The following is a 19824-nucleotide window of genomic DNA, read 5'->3' on the forward strand; positions in this document are numbered from 1 at the left end:
ATGCTGCGGCTTGTGGTGGAGTCAGCCACGATTAACCCGCCCCTCAGCCCCCCACCCAGACCCTGCGTGTCTGCCTACTTCCGAGGTGAGAGCCAGGCTCTGGGATGGGGGAGACGAGCCCTGAGAGGCAACATGCTCTTGGTGAAAAAATAGACTCATGGGGGCCCTCCTCTGTAAAAGATGCCCTGTGTGGCAGAAAGGCGGGGTAGACATCATCCGGTTCTTTCGAAGAAACTTAGCTTTATTGCCATTACTTCTCCTATTATGACATCTCTGCCTCCCATTTTTTCCAGGGGAATGGCTACGGGAAAAAGAGAAGATTAATACTTCCCGAGCCGCTTCTGTGAACTAGGACTGTGCCACACATTGAGGTTTAAAAAAAAAAAAAAAAAAAACCACCTGCTTCATAGGCTTGATGTGAGGATTTTAAAAGACAATATATGTACAGCTCTCATACAACCTCCAATAGTAACTGTTCGATCCTAATGAGGGACCTTTACAACCAACAAAGCCTTTTCGTAAACATAATGATTTTTGCTCCTCACAACAATCCCATGAGGCAAATGAGGCAAGATTTATTGTCTCCATTTTTTATAGGTAAGGAAAAATGTCCAAGAAGGTTGGCGGGGGGGCGGGGGGGGGTGAGAGGATTTAGGAGGCAACACGAAAGAGATTAAGCGTGTCTACACAACACAGAGCTGGGAGCAGGAAGGGAAGAAGGGCAAGAGAAATGGACAGTCTGTCTGCTGGTGGATATGGGCAAATGAGGTTTCCCAGCACGTGTGGGGAGTGAGAAAATCGGGGTCAAGAGAAAGAAGGCACAGTTGTTTCTATAATAGGTATGAGTAAAGAATGAAGACCTTAAGTTTTTTTCTGGTTTGTGAAACTGTGCTCACTGAACGTGACAACACCCCTCGGAGAGTGGACATTTGGGACTCTGGGCTCACAGGACAATCCATACGCGTTTATGTCCCCAGGTACAGGTTTAGAGAGGCATAGTGGACATTCAGTGTGTCTTTGCCATGAGCCAGGGAACAGCCTGATTCTGAGCCTTCTTTCCTACGATCCCACGGACGTGATCTTTCTCCTCCCAGAAATACCTCTTACAAAGATGCCTAAGTCCCAGACTCCTGGGTTTGCTCACAAATTTACCTATAAATTCTTAATAACTGAATGTTTGTTTGATATTTTTTATTCCTTTTTCACCTTTTTGAGCCCCTCTTCCCCCATATACCATCCACTACCCTGCACCCCTTCCGACTACCCAACAGGTACATGCTTGCACACACACTGTCTCCCCCTCTTTCATACATTCTTTCCTTGGGAAGAATCTCAAAGTAATTTAGCAATTTAAAGGTTCTTTGCAGGGCTATCAGCTGTTCTTTTTTAAAGATGTTTCTGGAGGAGGGGAATTTTAGTGGATGAAGAACTTTTAACCCATTAGAGATGTTTTGGCATGTCTTAGGGTCCACTAGGCTTTGCTCTGGTAACAAATAAAACTTTAGATCTCAGTGCCTTAATACAATAAAAGTTTACCTCTTGCTCACACCAAGTCCTGCATCAAGGGGGGCAGCAATCCTGAGGGGCTCCTCCAAGCAGCGGTTTAGGGACCAGCTGCTTGTTGCTTGTGGCTGCAAAATCATCCTGGCACCACCCTGCCCGCAGATGGTGAGGATGGGTGTGCGGAGTGGGGAGAGGAAGAATGTCATGGGAGATTTTAGGAGCCAGTCGTGGCAGTGGTGAAAATCGCTCCCACGCTGCACTGGCCAGAACGAGTCACAAGGCACCACCTGGCTGCAAGATGGCTAGGAACTACGTTCCAAGGAAGAAAATGAAGTGAACACAGCATCTGTCACATGGCATGATGTTACTCTTACAAAAAGTGAGAAATTTTGAAACCCCCCAGCGTAAGAATCCATGCCATATCACATCTTCCAACATAGACTTGAAGTGTTCTTGGAGTCCTACCTCTCTTTACCACACTTCAACCTAGACTTTGAAATATTTCCTGCCACCAATAACTGCCCCTTGGTATCTTCGCAGATATCAAGAAGAGAACTCATGAAGCGGAAGGGAATAACCCCACATGGAATGAGGTAAAACTCATCAGGACAAACCCAAAAGAAGCAATGACAACCCTAAGAGTGAGGTCGGGTCCTGGCCATGCTCAGAATTCTAGGGAGAGGACCGGGAGCGGCACAAGCTTTCCCCAAGTCCAGGGCGTCTGGACTGGGAGCAGCCCCTGAGCTGATACGGCTGTGTGGGCCTGAGGGCCCATAGCTGTTCTTGGCCCTTCTCCTCCACTCTGAGGATGGACCATGATATGGCCATCTTGTCCAACCTGGCCATACTCATGTTCCCAGAAACCTGAAGCAGAGACAGGGTTCCCTGTGTAGGATCCATCCCTCTCCTCTTCCATCCATCCATGTCCCCCACCCCCACCCCGGGTCCCCACACCCCTTCACTCCTGACACACCCATGATATTGCAGTTACACTGCAGAGCCCAGGTAGGATGCTCAGCACCTTGGTGAAAGGTAGCTAATGCCATCCTCTTAGGAAACTAGACTTGAGGGCACCTGGGTGGCTCAGTCGTTAAGCGTCTGCCTTTGGCTCAGGTCATGATCCCAGGGTCCTGGGATCGAGCCCCACATCGGGCTCCCTGCTCCGCGGGAAGCCTGCTTCTCCCTCTCCCACTCCCCCTGCCTGTGTTCTTTCTCTCGCTGTCTCTCTCTGTCAAATAAATAAATAAAATCTTAAAAAAAAAAAAAAAGTCCGGGTTGAGGATTCATATTTAAAAAAAAAAAAAGGAAACTAGACTTGAGAGAGGTTCCTTAGTTCAAGAGAAACACAGGGCCAGCCTGTTCCCTGCATCTTTCCCCATTTTCTAGAAGGATGGGAAGGGGAGGGTGGAGGAAGGATGCTGATCTCTCTGTGCCTCCCACAGACCCTGATCTGGTACCTCTGGGACCGCCCCCTACAAAATGACTCTTTTCTGCAAATCATCCTTCGGGACATGGGCGCAGCAAAGAAGGACAGGTGAGGCAGAGAAAGGCAGGAGGCTGGCTCTCTGACCAAAGCAACAGCCCTGGCTGCATCTCCTGGCTTGAATCCATAACTCAGGCTGCAAGGACCAGAACCCACTCCAGCCAGCTAATGGGACCAAAAAAAAAAAAAAAAGGTGGGGGATTTATTGGAGGGTGGTGAGGCTGGGAGTGCAGAGAGACCAGAATCAGGAACCTGGGAAGCCAGGGACAGTTTTGCAGATCCTGAAGCCACAGGATCTCAAATCTCTGCTTCTCTCTGCCGGATCCTGGCTTCCTATTGTGGCCCCATTCAAAATTCCTAGGACGGAGACTCTGATTGGCCCAGCTTCCATCAGGTGTCCAGCCCCTGGTCCAATCAGCTGTTACTTGGCACTGCTCCCATTCAGGAGGAGTGTGGGAGCAGAACTTCTGGGAAGGAGCTGGGCAGGGCAGAGCCACCCACTGCTCATAGCCCCAAAGTCAGTTCTCAGAGACATGAGAGCCCTACATCCTCTGGTGGGTTCTCCACATCACTGCCTCCTTCCTACAGCCTCTCTCTGTGGACAGCACAGCCTGTAGGAGAGAAAACCCTCTCTAGATAAAGTCATGCCTGGGACAGAAGACACTGTGTCCCCTGACTCTGGATCTCATATGTGCTCCTTGTCTCCCCAGGTTCATTGGCCTGGCCACGATACTGCTCCAGCCCTTGGTGAAGAAACCGAGTGAGGTCCTTATCGTGAAGGACCTGAACCTGCTTAACCATCTCATGATGTCCACAGATGTGAGTTGGGCCCCAGGAAGGGTGGCTGGAAGAGTGGGGGCAGCCGGTGAAGTTGGGGGCCAGTGCCCCCACCAGAGAGCGCTTCCTGCCCTAGGAGGCCGCATCACACTGCTATCATCTCCCTGACCTCCCCATCCCGCCACCCCTCCACCCACCCACCCTTCCTCCCACCCCTACATCCATCCTTTTAGACTGATTATTTAGTCAGTTGTCCATTGGATGACAGCACCTGTGTTAGGCCTGAGATACAAAACTGAGTGAAGCCCACGTCCACTGGAGTAGGCATCCCTCCCAGTGACAAAAGGTCCAGCACAAGGGGCAGGTAGACTAGGTCACTGAAGACAGGACAAAGTGAATGATTCCGTGTGGGAGGTCACAGAAGCCTTTGCAGAGGACATGATTAAGATAAATGGAAACAGGGCGCCTGGGTGGCTCAGATGGTTGGGCGTCTGCCTTCGGCTCAGGTCATGATCTCAGGGTCCTGGGATCGAGTCCCGCATCGGGCTCCCTGCTCCTTGGGAGCCTGCTTCTCCCTCTGCCTCTCTCTCTCTCTCTCTCTGTCTCTCATGAATAAATAAATAAAATTAAAAAAAAAAAAAAGATAAATGGAAACAAGCGAAGACCAACCGAAGGAGAATAAGCAAAGGCTATTTATGCAGAGCTGGCTAGAGCAAGGGCATCAGCCACCACCACTTGCATTTTGGCAGAGACTCAGAGGCAGGCAGAGGAGGGGGGAAGCTGTACAGCGGAAGCAGGGAAGGCTCCCAGTGTGCCCTGATTGGAGGCTGTTGGACAGGGGAAGCTATAAGTGAACCAACGAGGAGCCGGGCATCCTATGTGGTTGATTAGGGGTGTGTATTTGGCTTTCTCTGGCTGGTCCTAAGTGGGAAGAAGGGACAGAAATGAGGGAAGCTGTCAGTTATGAATCAAGTCCTGACAATTTGGGGCCAACTGTGATGGGGCTATTGTTTGGTTGCTAGAGGAGTACTCTGACTTCCTACAAGGCTGACTTAGAGCAGGCTGGCTTCCTGGGCGGGTTACTGCAGATTTATTGGGCTGGTTTCCTGAATCAATTGCTGCAGATTGTAGGTCAGAGTTCCATTTTTACATAAGATCTGGTCGTTGTCCATTTGTTTATTCAGTTTCTCAGCGGGCATGAGTTTGCCCCACGGACGGGAAAGGAAGAGAATCCCAGGCAAGGGTGTAAGGTGCATGTGTGAAGGCCGGAGGGAGAGAGAGGCAGGCAGCAGGTTTGGGGAGGGTGAGCTACCGCACTGCTGGCATATGGGGGTTGGGAGGCTGTGAAGGGGCTGGTGGGAGAGCTGAGACTAGCTGAGACCAGGGGCCTTATGGTCTGTGCTGGTGAGCTGTGACTTCACTCTGATCGGTTAGGGCATTTTTAGGGGGCAATTCTGGCGATGGTCTAGAGGTAGGATGAGTAGTCAGAGCACTTGGAGGTCAGGAGGTCAATTAAGAGGTATTTGCAGGAGTCCCCACCTGAGGCCAGGAGATGTTGAGCTAGGAGAAGAGCTCTTGGCATCAGCGGTTCTGGACTGGTCCCAAGGCACCTCTCCCTCTCCTCCCCACCCTGCTGTACCCCCTTGTCACCACCACTGCCACATGCCTCCTCTATTCTCCTAACTCCCTCCACTATAACCCATTGCTTCTCCCTACCAGTTTATAACCTCCCTCCACCCAAGACTTCACAGGTCCCATGGAATGGCGTGGCCCTGTACCATGGCCAGCATCGCTTTGCACAGGGGAACTGGGCATGAACCTGGCCAGGCTGGGCGAGGTTCCAGTGTTATGACTTGGCCAAGGATTGCAAGATCTGGCTTACAGCCCCCCCCCCTTGCCTTTGCCTTGCAGTGCACTGTCACTCTCCAGGTGACCCTTGTGAGATACCAGGATACGTCGAAGATAGGTATGTCCTCGGGGTTTACCCCTGTTCTTCTCCAAACATAGCTGGATAGGCTCTTTGGGACACTTGCGACCTTTGGGACCCATCCCTTGAGGCCTACAGAAGGACTGTGACCAAGTTAGGATCTAGAAGCCAGATCTCCAGACACCTGGCTGAGGTTATATATATATATATGTATGTATCCCCCAATATTTCCACTTGTCATCTCTAGACATAAGGCCCAGCCTCCAGTGGGCTGCGGAGGGAAGCAAGGATGGCCATTTCCAAGAGCCCCCACATGTAGAGTATGCGGCCCAGGGTTACTGAGGATAAGAGGAGGTTCCCATGGGAATGTTCTGGGAAGGATATGTGCCCCTTTCAGGACTTCTGGGCCATGGTTTTAGTCAGAAGCTAGTCACTGGGGATGGAACAATGAAATGGGTGTAATGCCTCAAAGCCTCCTGAGCCCCAGCCTCTGAAGGCCCACCCAGACTGTGTTTCCTCAGGCGATGGCAACCTCCTGGGCCCAAGTGCAGGAGAGGTGGCCAGGCAGAAACTGATGTTCCCCAACTCCACCATGCCCACGGCTCTGTCTTCGAAGCCTCAGCACTTTCAGGTGAGGATTCTGGGCTGATTCACCTGACACTCTCACTGTGATCCCAGGCCGTCCCCGTCTCTCCATAAGGTCATGGCAGAGGGCCAGAGCTACAGGTCCTCAGAGCCTCACTGCATCCCATGCTCCTCCGGGGTCATTCTGAGCCACTTCTGCAGGAAGCTGAAGCTAGAGACAGCTCTGCTGCGGCAATAGGGGGCGCTGTTGGCTCTATGTATACCAACAGGCCCTGGCAAGTGCTGGGGAGGCAGAGCAAAAGGCCTGGAGTCCTCGGGATTGTTGGCAACACAAGGCTAGCCATGTTCATGGCAAAATGAGCTGTATGGGAAGGGCTGAGGAGAGTTCCCGCTATGACTTCTGGAACCCTCATCCCATGGCTCACCAACTTCCCTCTGATCTGTAACTTGTAACCTAAGATTTCTACTATGGTTTCACCTGCTCCCCAGCCTGCCACCTGCCCAGGAGACTGGATGTCATTCTTGACTGCCTTCTTCCTCACCCTCCCCGCTGCATCCAGTCGATGGCCAAGTCCTAGCTCTTAATACCACCCAAATGCCCCCGCCTCTCCATCACCACTTCACTTCCCTGGCCTGAGCCAGCACCGTCGCTTTCCTGGACCACCTCCTAGGCTCCTCCTGAACTCCCAGCCTCCAGCTCTCTCCTGTCCATTCTTCAGTCAAAGTGGTCTTTCAAAGATGTCATTCTTACCATGCCATGCACCTGCTTAAAAATGTCCTTTAAAAATGAGGATATCCATGACAGATGGTAGCTACACTTGTGGTGAGCATAGTAGTATAATATCTAGTTGTCAGATCACTATGTTGTGGGCCTGAAACTAATGTCACATCATGTATCAACTATACTTTAATTTTAAAATATAAAATAAAATGAAAAATAAATTTTTAAAAATGAGGATGCTCTAATGTCCTCAGGACAAAACCCAAACTCCTTCCAATGGCTTCCTAGGCCCTTGATAACACAAACCTATCTCTGCAAGCCACTCTGTCTCCTGCCCCCGCCCTTCCCCACCCTGCTCTAGCATCCTGGACACCTTGCAGTCCCCATTCTCAAGCCTCTTTCTCTAGCTGCCAGGCCTTTGCACATGCTGTTCCTCCTTTGGAGTACCTTCCTTTCCTCTCCCTCTGGGCCCCATCCCTTTTCATCAGGCTGGTTTGCCCAGGATAGAGGGTCATCGTGCCCAAATCACTACTACTCCTCTGTCCTAGAGGTTAGGGCAAAATCCTGACGTGCGACCTGTTTGCCTGGTTTGGCCCACTCTTGTCTCTGAGGGTCCGGTAGCTGCATGCGTATCGATCCCTAAAGGGTCACTGGACTTCCTAGAGACATAGGAGGCCTCATGGAGAAAGGCCGAGCCACAGCCTGGGCTGGGAGAGCCGGATGTTGTTTACTACCCACAGTCAGATGACAAGCTCCCACACCAGTGCCCTCCTAGCCATGGCCATCTTCATTCTTTCTCCCCCTGGGCCTCAGCCGGCCAGGGTCTCTCCTGGGCTCTGCATTGCTCTTCCCTCCCGCCTTCTAGTTCTAGGCTCAGATGTCATAGACCCTTTACTGAAGCCCCAGTAAAGTATAGAAAGGGGAAGAATAAATCACAAATCAGAGAGAGCAAATCACAGATCAGAGATTCAATGGCATGGAACTTTAAAATTCTCAGTTCTCTAAAAAGATTGTAGATAAAAGTAAAAACAAAACAAAAAAAACTGGGAAAGATTAGATTTCATTTCTGTATTCTGTAACAAGCCCATTGCAATTGAGAAACACTAAGTCTACAGAAGATGAAAAGGACAAAGCAGTGGAGGGGACAGTTCCCAGAAGAGGAAACAGGAGGAGCCATGGCCTTTCTTGGACTTGCCTTCAGGCAGTCCAGCTCCCTGTGGTTCTCCTCCCATCCCCAGTAGATGCCTCTTGTCAGAACACTTTGTTCTTTTAGAGAAGAGTCCCTGTTGGAGAAGGGGGCCCGGGCCACAGCCTCAGGTGCTCCTGTGTCCCCCCTCCCCCCCCGTCTGTAGGTCCGAGTGAAGGTGTTTGAAGCCCGACAGCTCATGGGCAACAACATCAAGCCGACGGTGAAGGTGGTCATCGGAGGCCACCAGCACAACACACGGATCAAGATGGGAAACAACCCTTTCTTCAATGAGGTGGGCTGCACGTGCCCTTCAGAACTGAACAGGGCAGTTGGGCCAAGGGGGCCAGCCGGGAGCTAGCTGGGGGCTGGGCATTACCTGCAGGCATCAGGCAAGCTTGCTTCTTCCACAAACATTGGCTGAGCGCCTACAGAGGGCCAAGCACTGCCTGGCACTGGGAATACAGACAAAATCATTTGAAACCTCCCATTGGAGGAACCAATAGTCTGTGGGGGGCGGATTGGCCTGTGAACACATAGACAATGACAATGGTGCAAAACTGGGATTAGCAGAGATCTGGAGGTGCTGTTAATGCAGCTGTGAAATGCAGACCCAGACCATTACATCTTGTCACTGCTGAAGCCCTAAGCTATAGCATTGTGTCTGATCACAGTTGGAAGTCGATAAATACTCACTGAATTAACTGGTAAAGAGGCCAATAAATAAAAAGATAAAAGCACAGTGAGAGTAGGGAGGAATGAGGGGACTCAGGAAGGGCTCCCGAAACCTTGAAGGAAGAGTCTACCAGGGAAAGAGAGACATCGTGGAGAAAGAAAATTCAGAAAAAAGCTATAGTGTCTTCGGAAGCCTAGAAACAAGAAGTGGCAGGACTTGGCAGAACTGTAGATATGGCTGTGGCTGGAGGGAAGGCTGCAAAATGCGCTGGGACCCTGTCACAGATGGCACTGGGGAGCCATGGAGGGAGTTAAGCAGGAGAGTGATGGGGCCGGGTTTGCATTTAGGAAAGAGGGTTCTGGCTGCAGCAGGGGCTGGGGATGCAGTGGACTGACAGGGCACTCTAGGAGGCAGAGGCTCGGGACTCCATCCCAGGGCAGCTAGCTGGGCCTTGAGCCACTCTTGACAAATGCTTCTGGGAACCCTTGCCCCTGCCCTTTACCCTGGCAGAACACCCTCCAGGAGCTGGGCAAGCCTCTGCTTCTGGAGGAGGAGCATGAGCATGAAATGGGCAAGAGCTGGGGAAGAAGCATGCTATTCTGAGCCTTCAGGCTTACTGAGTCCCTGGGTGAAGTGGTGAAAGGAATATCATCCAACCCCTATCCCCATTCTCTCTGCTTCAGATCTTCTTCCAGAATTTTTATGAGGTGCCTGCTAAGTTATTTGATGAGACCATCTTAATTCAGGTGAGGAGCCAAACAAGATGGGCCCACTTTCTTGTCCCACCTCAATTCTGGGAAAGACTTCAGCCCCTCACCCCTCCCTTATAGCCAGTCACTTCAGATGGTCCTTCTGACCCCAAGGCATATCCTCCACTGCCTTTATCACACTCTGGCAACCCAGACTCCCCATTCATTCATTTAACAAATCTTATGGAATGCCAACTGTTAGGCCCTGAGCTGGGCCCTGGTGAAGAAAAGAGCCCCTTCTCATGTGCCAGGATTCTCATGCCGCCAAAGGACCCCTCACATGTGCCCTCAACATGAGACATTCCACTCCCCAACCAGAGGGAGCCCGGTAACAGCAATGAACATGTTTATCTGGTACCTCCTATGTGCCCAGCACAGGGCTAAGGAGAACAAGGAGGCCTCCCCCTTGAAGAGTGTACATGTTCTTGGGAACACAGGCACATGGGAAACGATCAGGACAGCATGCCATGGAGAAAGTTGAGTGCAACACTTTGCTTTGGGCTGACCTTTGGGTTCATCAAATGAATTGAACCCTCTGATCAACCTCCTCATCAGTTAAATGGAACTAAAATTCTGAACCTCACAGGGTACCTCTGAGAATTAAATGAGAAAACTTATGTGGTATTGTGGGCCACTAGGAAGTATTGAGTAGATCCCGGAGAATCCCTAATGTGCCCTTACAGTTCCTCCCATGGGGGTGGGAGAAATGGGGGATGTGAATAACTGAGATCTTTCTGCAGGTGATGAATTCCACACTGTTGAGATTCAACTCAGAGATCGGGAGATTCCAAGTGAGCCCTGGATGAAGGAGGAGGTTTGGTGAAACAGAGACCTACCACGGGCTCCGTGCCCGAGTTTAGGGGCAAAAACTTGAATTTTCATGCAGAAATATCCAGATTTGGATCCACCTACCAACTGGGTTGACTTAAACAAGTTATTCAGAACCTCTACTTCCTCATCTATACAATGGGAATAATGATATACTCAAACCAGAGTCATTGTAAGGATGAAAGTGTGTACCACTATGTGCCATGTTGAATTCCCCAAACTTATAATACTATGGACACACTTCGAATCTCTGCCTCCAGGAAATGGAAGCAGAAGATCCAAAAAGGCAGAGAAACACAGAGAAAATTGCTGCCTATGAGAATAGAATAAAAAGGTTTGCTTTGGAAAGACATAGGCTGAGAGATGAGGAAAGTTGACACAGTCATGAAGGGCTAAAAAAGATTCTCCAAATCCAGGAAGATTGGGAAAAGGTAGGGTTGCCAGATTAAATACAGAATGCTCTATTACATTTGAAGCTTAAATAACAGATACTTTTTAAATATAAGGATGCCTCAAATATTGCATGGCTCCTCATGAAATATTGCAGGAGACATATGTATACTATAAATGAAGTCCTCATTTATCTGCAATTCTTTTTTTTTTTTTTTAATTGAGAGAGATAATGATAGCATGAGAAGGGGGAGAGTCAGAGGGAGAAGCAGACTCCCCGATGAGCAGGGAGCCTGATGCGGGACTCGATCCTGGGACTCCAGGATCATGACCTGAGCCAAAGGCAGTCGCTCAAACAACTGAGCCACCCAGGTGCCCTATCTGCAATTCTAACTTAAGTGGGCATCTGTATTTTTATTTGCCAAATCTGGCAACCCCTGGAAAAAGGCTTCCACCTTGGGAAAGGCACATTTAGGACAAATCAAAGTAAGGTTTCTTTCTCACAACTTGTAATACGCACATGAAGAGTCATGACCTGTTCCTTAAAGAAGCAGCATAGGCAGGGCACCTGGGTGGCTCAGTGGGTTAAGCATCTGCCTTTGGCTCAGGTCATGATCTCGGAGTCCTGGGATCGAGCCCCACATGGGGCTCTCTGCTCAGCGGGGAGTCTGATTCTCCCTCTCCCTCTGTGCACTCTCTCTCTCTCAAATAAATTAATAAAAGTTTTTTTAAAAAAAAGCAGCATAGGCTTAGAGATTGAGAGATTCCTGAGAGGTTAAGTGGCAGGAGGTAAAAAATGTTGTACTTTCGACAAAGACCACTGCACAATTTTCAGACAGTGACCAGTGATATGAACTGTTAAGTTATAGACATGAAGGGTGCCTGGGTGGCTCAGTCTGTTGAGCACCAGACTGTTGATTTCAGCTTGGGTCATGATCTCAGGGTTGTGAGATCAAGCTCCACATGGGGCTCCGAGCTCAGCAGGGAGATTCTTGCTTGAGATTCTCTCCCTCTCCTTCTGCCCCCTGCATTCTCTCTCTCTCTCAAATATATAAATAAAATCTTTAAAAAGAACTTCTTTGGAAAATTTCAAAGATACACAAAAGCAGAGAGAATAGTATCCTGAGTTCCCACATCCCAATCACTCAACTTCACTAATTCATTGCCAGTGATGTTTTGTCTACACCTGGCCCACTTCCCCTACCCACTAGGTTATTTTGAATCCAATCTCAGACGCCATATCATTTTATTTTTAAATACTTCAGTATGTATTTCTAAAACATAAAGATTTTATTAAGCATACCAAATGTAATTACCACGTTTTAAAACCTTTATAATTCCTAGATAACATCGAAAACTAGCCAGTGTTCAAATTCCCCTAATTATCTTATGAATTCCTTTCACAGTTTGTTCAAGTTAGGATGCAGACCAGGTGCATACATTGCAGGTAGTTAAAATGTATTTTTAGGACGCCTGGGTGGCTCAGTCGGTTAAGCGACTGCCTTTGGCTCAGGTCATGATCCCAGGGTCCTGGGATCGAGTCCCACATCGGGCTCCCTAGAGCAGGGAGCCTGTTTCTCCCTCTCCCACTCCCCCTGCTTGTGTTCCCTCTCTCGCTGTGTCTCTCTCTGTCAAATAAATAAATAAAATCTTTTAAAAAAAATAAATAAATAAAATAAAATGTATTTTTAGGTCTTCGATTCTGTGGATCCTGCCCATTTCCACCACCCCCCCCCCCCCCCCCGCCTTGTAATTTGTTAAGGAAACTGGATAGTTTGTCCTCTAGAGTTTTCCTCCAGTCTGGATTTTGCTGACTGCATCTCTGAAGGTTCATTTCACATGTCCCTCTGCCCAGAGGCTTGCCAGATTTAGGTCTATTACTTGGCAAAATGACTTCAGCGGGAGCCACAGAATGTCTGTTGGTCTCTTTTTATGTTGTTAACAGCCACTGATGATCACTGCCTGGATCTGTTGCTTCATTAGGGGTGCCTGGATTTGGTTTGGTTTGGTTTTCTTCCAACTTTATTGAGGTACAATTGACATACAGTGAATTACACATATTTTAAGATGTATAATTTTTGTATTCCTGTGAAACCATCATCACAGTCAAGATAATGAACATATCTGTCACATCTATCATCCCCCAAAATTTCCTTGTGTGCCTTTTTATTCTTCCCTCTCAGCCCCATGCCATCCCCTCCCATCCCCAGGAAACCTCTGGTCTGCTTTCTATAACTATAGCTTGGTTTGCATTTTCTAAAATTTTATATAAATGGAATAATGCAGCATATACCCTTTTTGGTTTGGCTTCTTTCATTCCGCATAATTGAGATTCATCCATGTCACTGCATGTGTCAATAATTCATTCCTTTTCATCGCCAAGTAGTATTCCGTTTATAGATTTATCACAATTTGTTTAGCCACTCATCTGTTGATGGACATGAGATTATTTTGTCTTTGGCTGTTACAGTAAAGCTGCTTTACTGTACAAATCTTACTGTACAAATCTTAATTTCTCTTGGGTAAATATGTAGAAGTGGATTGAGTAGCTCATATGGTAAGTGTATATTTAACTTTTAGAGAAAATTCCTAACCGTTTTTGTCCCAACAATTCCAAACAGGCCTTACCATTTTATATTCCCACCAGCAGTGTATGCTAGAGTGCCAGTTGCCCCCCATTCTCATCAACCCCTCCTGTAGTCCATCTTTTTTACTTTAGCCATTCTAATTATATGTAGAGCTACCTCGCTGTGATTTTAATTTACACTTCCCTGATGACTAATGATGTTGAGCATTTTTCATGTGCTTATTTGTCATCTATATATTTTCTTTAAGTGTCTGTTCAAACCTTTTGCTCATTTGGGGCGCCTGGGTGGCTCAGTCCGTTAAGCAACTGACTCTTTTGACTCAGGTCATGATCTCATGGGTGTGGGATCGAGCGCCGCATTTGGCTCCTTGCTCAGCCGGGAGTCTGCTTGATAGATTCTCTCCCTCTGCCCTTCCCCCTACTCTCTCTCTCTCTCAAAATTAAATAAATCTTCAGATCTTTTACTCATTTTCACTGGGTCATTTTCTTACTACTCAGTTTTGAGATTTTCTTATATATTCAGGATACAAGTCCTTTTATCAGATATATGACTTGGAAATATTTTCTCCCAGTATATGATTGGTCTTTCAATTTTCTTGAGTGTCTTTCAAAGAACAGAAGTTTTACATTTCACTGGAGTCCACTTCATCAAACTGTTCTTTTATAGATTGTGCTTTTGTTGTTGTAGCTAAGAAATCTTGGCCTACCTAACCCAAAGGGGTGACTGAGTTTTTAAAGCAGGCCTAACATGCAGAATTTGGGGACTGCTCTATGGAACCTTCAGATGTGGGATACAAGGGTGACCTGAATATACCACAGTGCCTTGCCCCACGCCACCTTCAGTCCTGTACCACATCCCTCAGGCCTCAGGCAGAAACCTTCTCCCAAGGGAAAGGGAAAGCCCATAGTCTCTTTGCCTCTCCCTTGACCAGCCTCTTCCCCAGGATGGGAGACACCCTTCCCAACCCAAGGAAGAGTCAACGCTGTGTTGGCCAGGTAGTGCTGTGTGGTGGCTGAGAATCCTTCCAATCCAGACCTCCTCACTTACTAGTTGTAAGACTTTAGGCCCTTCTCTCACAGAGTATCCTCCTCTGCAGAGTGGAGGTGGTAACGGACCATGTGTAGGCTGTTGTAAAGAGTAAAGGAGTTAGAGCAGGGCAAATTCTTAAGCATTGGTGGCTAATACTGTCAGTACAGTACTATTGTTTGTTGATATTGCACATCTTGGCCAGAGGCCCTAACTAATCCTTACTCTACTCTTGTCTTTTCAGACCGATATTGGGTTTATCTACCATTCTCCAGGTAGGTATCAGTTGTTGCAAATGCGTGTGCCTTCTGAGAAAAAGCAGGCCAGTTGTCCAAATATTTCAAAATCCCTGTATGTTCAGCACACGAGGGGAGACTATTAGAGGGTATGAATTATTTTCTGTATTTGATAATATTTATAATGATAACATCTTTCTCTTCAAAACTCAAGGCATCCCTTTGGGTCAAATGCTAAACTTTTATTACAGCCTTGGTTTGAATTTCTATTTTTTGAGGCCAGTATTCGGAAACTAGCATTTGAGTAGAGGTTTCCACTGTAACCATAACATATGATCTGGCCATAACATACATAGCAGGTTAAGGTTGGAGCTTAGGGTTAGGGAAAATGCTTGCCTCTCTCAGACCAGGAGAGTAACAACAACTGTGAGTTCCCAGGATGGGGAAGAGGGTTCTCTCTTTCCTAAAGGCAATGGCTGACGCCTGCTGAGTGTACTAGCTTTGCTTACTGGTAGGAGTGACTCCCATTTTCCTCTGCTACTGTATGGGAACCAGAATATATGAGACCCATTTCCACAACCCTCTCCCACAGAAACAAAGACTGGTTTCAGGGAAGAAGGATGGAGACTGGAGGCCGGTCTCCCATGGGCCCTCTGCCCCTTCAGGTCACACACTCATGAGGAAATGGTTAGGCCTCTGCCAGCCGAATGAACCCAGCAGTGGTGTGAGAGGCTACCTGAAAGTCACCATCTGTGTCCTCGGTGTGGGAGACCAGGCTCTGGTGAGGCTGCCCCCGACACCCCAACAACATTTCTTACTGTGGCTGCTTTCATAGGGTACCCCTGGCCCTCAGAGTGGCCACTGATCTTCACATGCTTTTATTTGCCTGCTGTGTCACTTGAGGGTTGTCCCTCCCTCCCCGCTACCAAGTGGAAGGCCGGGAAGCCAAATCTGGTGGCCATGGCCTTGACCATCCTATAACTCTACCCTGTCGGGTCTCTGGTCTCTGCAGGTAGATCAAAAGCTGCCCTATGGGGCTGATGACACCACTACTCAGATCTTCAAGTCAACAGTGGTCCCAATCAACATGGCCTACTTACAGTTCTTCATCTACTGCGCAGAGGACCTTCATCTCAGTTAGAGTCAGGATGGTGGGGGGGGGGGGAGTGACCCTGAGGTTCCCTACACAGTGGCACCCTGGATTCTCATGGGGCTTCCCTGTTCCATTTTGATGTGAACCTAAGATTCAGGGTGTGGGAGCGAGAGGACGAGACTGAAATCCACTAAGATTTGTTTCATGAAGACCCCATAGATACTCTTAAAAATGGGCCACATGCCCCTGACCTGTCTTTGATGTCTGGATGCAAACTCCCGGTTCCCTATGCCAGCACCCACCCTCGCTGCAATTATGGGCCATGACACATAGAGATAGAGTGGAGATGGGGGAGGTCTGCCCGGGTGTGGGGGGGTACCACACCAGATGATGGCAGAGGGGTGTGACAGTCATTCTGTCACCTCACCTCTACATGTCCTCCCCTTAAAAAAAAAAATGCTGCTGTCTCAGAAATCTTGTAACTTCTTGTTCACAGAGAAACAGCACTTAGTGAATCCTATGTTGGAGGTGGAGCTAATTGGGGAAAAGGTAAGTGTAGAAAGGGTCTGAGGGTTCGAGAAATTGTCATCTAGATAGTGTGTGGGAAGGCTGGAGTTGGTGGGCAGGGCCCCCGGATCCGGATGTCAGTTCCCCCATCAGTGGGCCGTGGCCCCACTGGACCAGGAAGTCTGTGAAGGTGGAGGCCGTGGCCAGTCACCCTGTCTCCCAGAGCCACGCACAGAGCCCTGCATGGAGAGCAGGTGCCCACTGAAAGCCTAATGTACATGAAGGGCACGAATGAGTGAATGAAACAACATGCCCTCAAACAAACAATGCTGAAACACTGTCTTCTTCGGGCCTGAGATTCTTCATCTAGAAATTGAAGGTTCTGAGCAAGAGAGTTGCTGACATTCCATAATCCTCCATAAATAGAGAGTAGCATTTTCCAAAGTGTGCTGATGGACGTTCCATGCAAAAAAAAAAAGGATCCTATGTTCAAATTTGGGGAATGTTGGGTTAAAGTTAAGTAGGTTTGTCTCAGAATTCATAAACCATTGTTTCCACCATATTCTACCTATTAGAAGCATCATTAAATCCAATCCACACATAAAGGGAAAGAGATTAGTGTCTACCTTTCAAAGGAAGCTGTACCAAAGGATTTGTGGACATATTTTAAAACCACCACACTAAAGGTGGTTTGGGTGCTCCAGGTCTAGGTGAGATGCTCTTGGGTGGTAGGTGGCACACAATTTTCAAAAATTTTAATATCTCTGTGGTTTTCTAGTATGTATTAAAAAGTTTAACCAGTCCAACCAACCCTTGATTTCACTGACACGATTGCTTAGAACAGAGTCAGGTTTAAAAATGAAGTCAAGTGATGCTTTGGAAAGGGGTATGCCATTGTGTACTGCCATAGTCGACATGGTTTTTGCTCACTTTTCTGTTGGGATTGTAGAGTTTATCCAACAAAATCTATGTGCATGCACTCATATACTAAAGTTAATAACCCTAAGACTCTTTAAGAACAAAGTCAATTGAAAGATGATTTAAAAACAAATAGTAGGGAATCTGGATCTGGGCAGATATACAAAGGACTGAAGTTGTAGCTGAGGAGAAGTTGTCAAAATGTCTTTAGACCATTCCCATGGTCAGCCCTGTGCCAGAGACAGCGTCCATCTGTGGGCTGGGCTGAAAGGGCTGGAAGGTGAGGTCAGTGGAGGGAGCAGGGGTCAGGCTGGCACCGACAGTGCTCTGGGATGTTCCTAGCTCAAGACAAATGTGCTGACCCAGACTGAGAACCCGATATGGAACCAGATCCTGACCTTCCAGATTCAGGTATTGCTGTTCCATCCTTTTTTTTTTTTGAGAGAGAGAGAGAGAGCAGGGAGAGGGGCAGAGAGAGAGGGAGGGTGGGAGGGAATCCTAGGCAGGCTCCACGCTCAGTGTGGAGCCTGGAGCCTGATGCAGGGCTTGCTCTCATGACCCTGAGATCATGACTTGAGCTGAAATCAAGAGTCGGGTGCTTAACTGACTGAGCCACCCAGGCACCCCGTGCTATTCCATCTTGACCACCCTCCTCCCCCTGGCCCACAAACGGAAGGCAAGTTTGAGTGTCTAGGGGTGTGGATGGAAGGTAGGGGCCAAGAAGCATTGGGTGGGGACCGTTGGGGGCAGCGGGGAGTGGGGGTGAGATCTGCCTGATAGGGAACATGAGGAAGCCCAGGACAGATTTCGGAAAACTTATTTTATTTGTCCAGTATTAAGAAATGAGGGGGCCATACAACTGAACTTTCCCAAAAACTTAAAAATGCCCTTTCACCTACATTACAAAACAAAACCAAAAAATCATTTAAATCTAAATTGTATTATGCATTTTCTTTTTTTTTTTTTTAAAGATTTTATTTATTTATTTGAGAGAGAGCACATGAGAGGGGGGAGGGTCAGAGGGAGAAGCAGACTCCCCGCCGAGCAGGGAGCCCGATGCGGGACTCGATCCAGGGACTCCAGGATCATGACCTGAGCCGAAGGCAGTCGCCCAACCAACTGAGCCACCCAGGCGCCCGTATTATGCATTTTCTTATCTTCTAGGCGAAGTGCCCTGAAGATAATTATAGCTCTTTGTTAATGGCCTAGAGGTATTGTGGGAACATAGTATATGGGATACATGGAGTAGGGACTATTTGTTCCTACACTAAATGGCTCCAAGATACTTTTCTTTGTGGGATTCTGTAGTCTGATTTTTAGAGCTTTTCAGTCCTTCTCAGTCACCTATCATGAATGTGGATGCCAGTCCTCTTAAAGCCCTGAGAGAGCCTTGATTGCGTTTTGACTCCATGCCAGGCTTCTAAGAACTGTGTGTAGAAAAAGAGTACGAAATTCTGAGATAGCTTGAGCACTGTCATTAAGTATGAGTGCATAGAACTTTGTGTGGCTTCTATTTGGCTACCCAGAGGGTGTTTTGCTTTCCTTATACCTTAAATTTGTGTGACGTAAAATCAGCTCGTGAACTCCCCTCTACTCTCCTGGGACCCTCTTCCTTGCTAGAAGCTTCCCTAGTCTGCCTCCTAGTGAGGCATCATCTTTAACCCATTCTTCATAATCCCTACCTTCCTGAGTAATTTTATAGACTCTTAAAGTACAAAGAGATTTTATTTTTTTAATTATTTTTTTAAAGATTTTATTTATTTATTTGACACAGAGAGAGTGAGAGCACAACCCGGGAGACAGAGGGAGAGGGAGAAGCAGGCTCCCCACTGAGCAGGGAGCCCGATGTGGGGCTCGATCCCAGGACCCTGGGATTATGACCCGAGCCGAAGGCAGATGCTCAACCGACTGAGCCACCCAGGTGCCCTAGGAAGAGATTTTAAAGGGAGCCTAGTTTTTATCCTCCGTCTTTGATCCCTCCCACCTGTCTCTGGCTGTGATGAGGCTCATGGCCAGGATCCTCAGATGCTCTGTGGATGCTCAGAGCCTCGAAAGTCCTCCCTCATGTTCAGCTGCATTTAGGCTCAGAAACCAGTGGCACAGGCTGGGCCCTCCTTCATCCCTGAAAGAGGCCTTCCAACATTTAAAGATGTCCAAACACCCCTTGGGCCCTCACCCATTTCCCACATAACACAGTCTCCTAGGCTGGAGCCATTTGGATGCAAGCCTGATTGTCACTAGCCCTGTGGAAATGCAGCAGGCAGATGTGACCCTCACTCTGAATGGCAGGGTGACTACAGAGACAGTAGCATCTGAGGCCAGCCAGTCAGGGCCCCAACAAGGCAGCCTGCAGGGGAAACTCTGCTGAAAATGGGTGTATGCCAGCTTACAATCCAAGGGCCCCAGGACAGGAGGGCAGTCAAGACAAGGAACTGGGAAAGGGGAAGAGAATTCTCAACAGGGTGGATGAAAAGATGGTTCAGCCATGAATGTGAATGTGGAGAATTTGTAATATTGGAAGACCTGGATGCCTTCCGGTGCCCATCTCCCCAATTCTAGGGGGCCTTTCCTCATTTCTTCTTAACCACTTGCTCAACTGGAAAACCCTTTCCCTACTCTGCCCTGGCCCCC

General features: G+C 48.2%; 1 protein-coding gene across 1 annotated transcript in view; it reads left to right on the plus strand.

Annotated features, from left to right (window-relative positions):
• FER1L5 (fer-1 like family member 5) overlaps nt 1-19824 on the plus strand; it is a 58115-nt gene continuing 38291 nt past the window's right edge. Inside the window, exons 1-14 of the mRNA XM_021701227.1 lie at nt 1-85; nt 2044-2096; nt 2946-3037; nt 3697-3805; nt 5675-5729; nt 6212-6321; nt 8349-8477; nt 9542-9604; nt 10348-10398; nt 14684-14714; nt 15341-15456; nt 15688-15811; nt 16265-16317; nt 17536-17604. Of these exons, the coding sequence (XP_021556902.1) occupies nt 1-85; nt 2044-2096; nt 2946-3037; nt 3697-3805; nt 5675-5729; nt 6212-6321; nt 8349-8477; nt 9542-9604; nt 10348-10398; nt 14684-14714; nt 15341-15456; nt 15688-15811; nt 16265-16317; nt 17536-17604 (1140 nt within the window). The remainder of the gene's footprint in view (nt 86-2043; nt 2097-2945; nt 3038-3696; nt 3806-5674; nt 5730-6211; nt 6322-8348; nt 8478-9541; nt 9605-10347; nt 10399-14683; nt 14715-15340; nt 15457-15687; nt 15812-16264; nt 16318-17535; nt 17605-19824) is intronic.

This window comes from Neomonachus schauinslandi, chromosome 10 (genome assembly GCF_002201575.2).
Source record: "Neomonachus schauinslandi chromosome 10, ASM220157v2, whole genome shotgun sequence".
In the NCBI taxonomy this organism is placed as follows: Eukaryota; Metazoa; Chordata; class Mammalia; order Carnivora; family Phocidae; genus Neomonachus; species Neomonachus schauinslandi.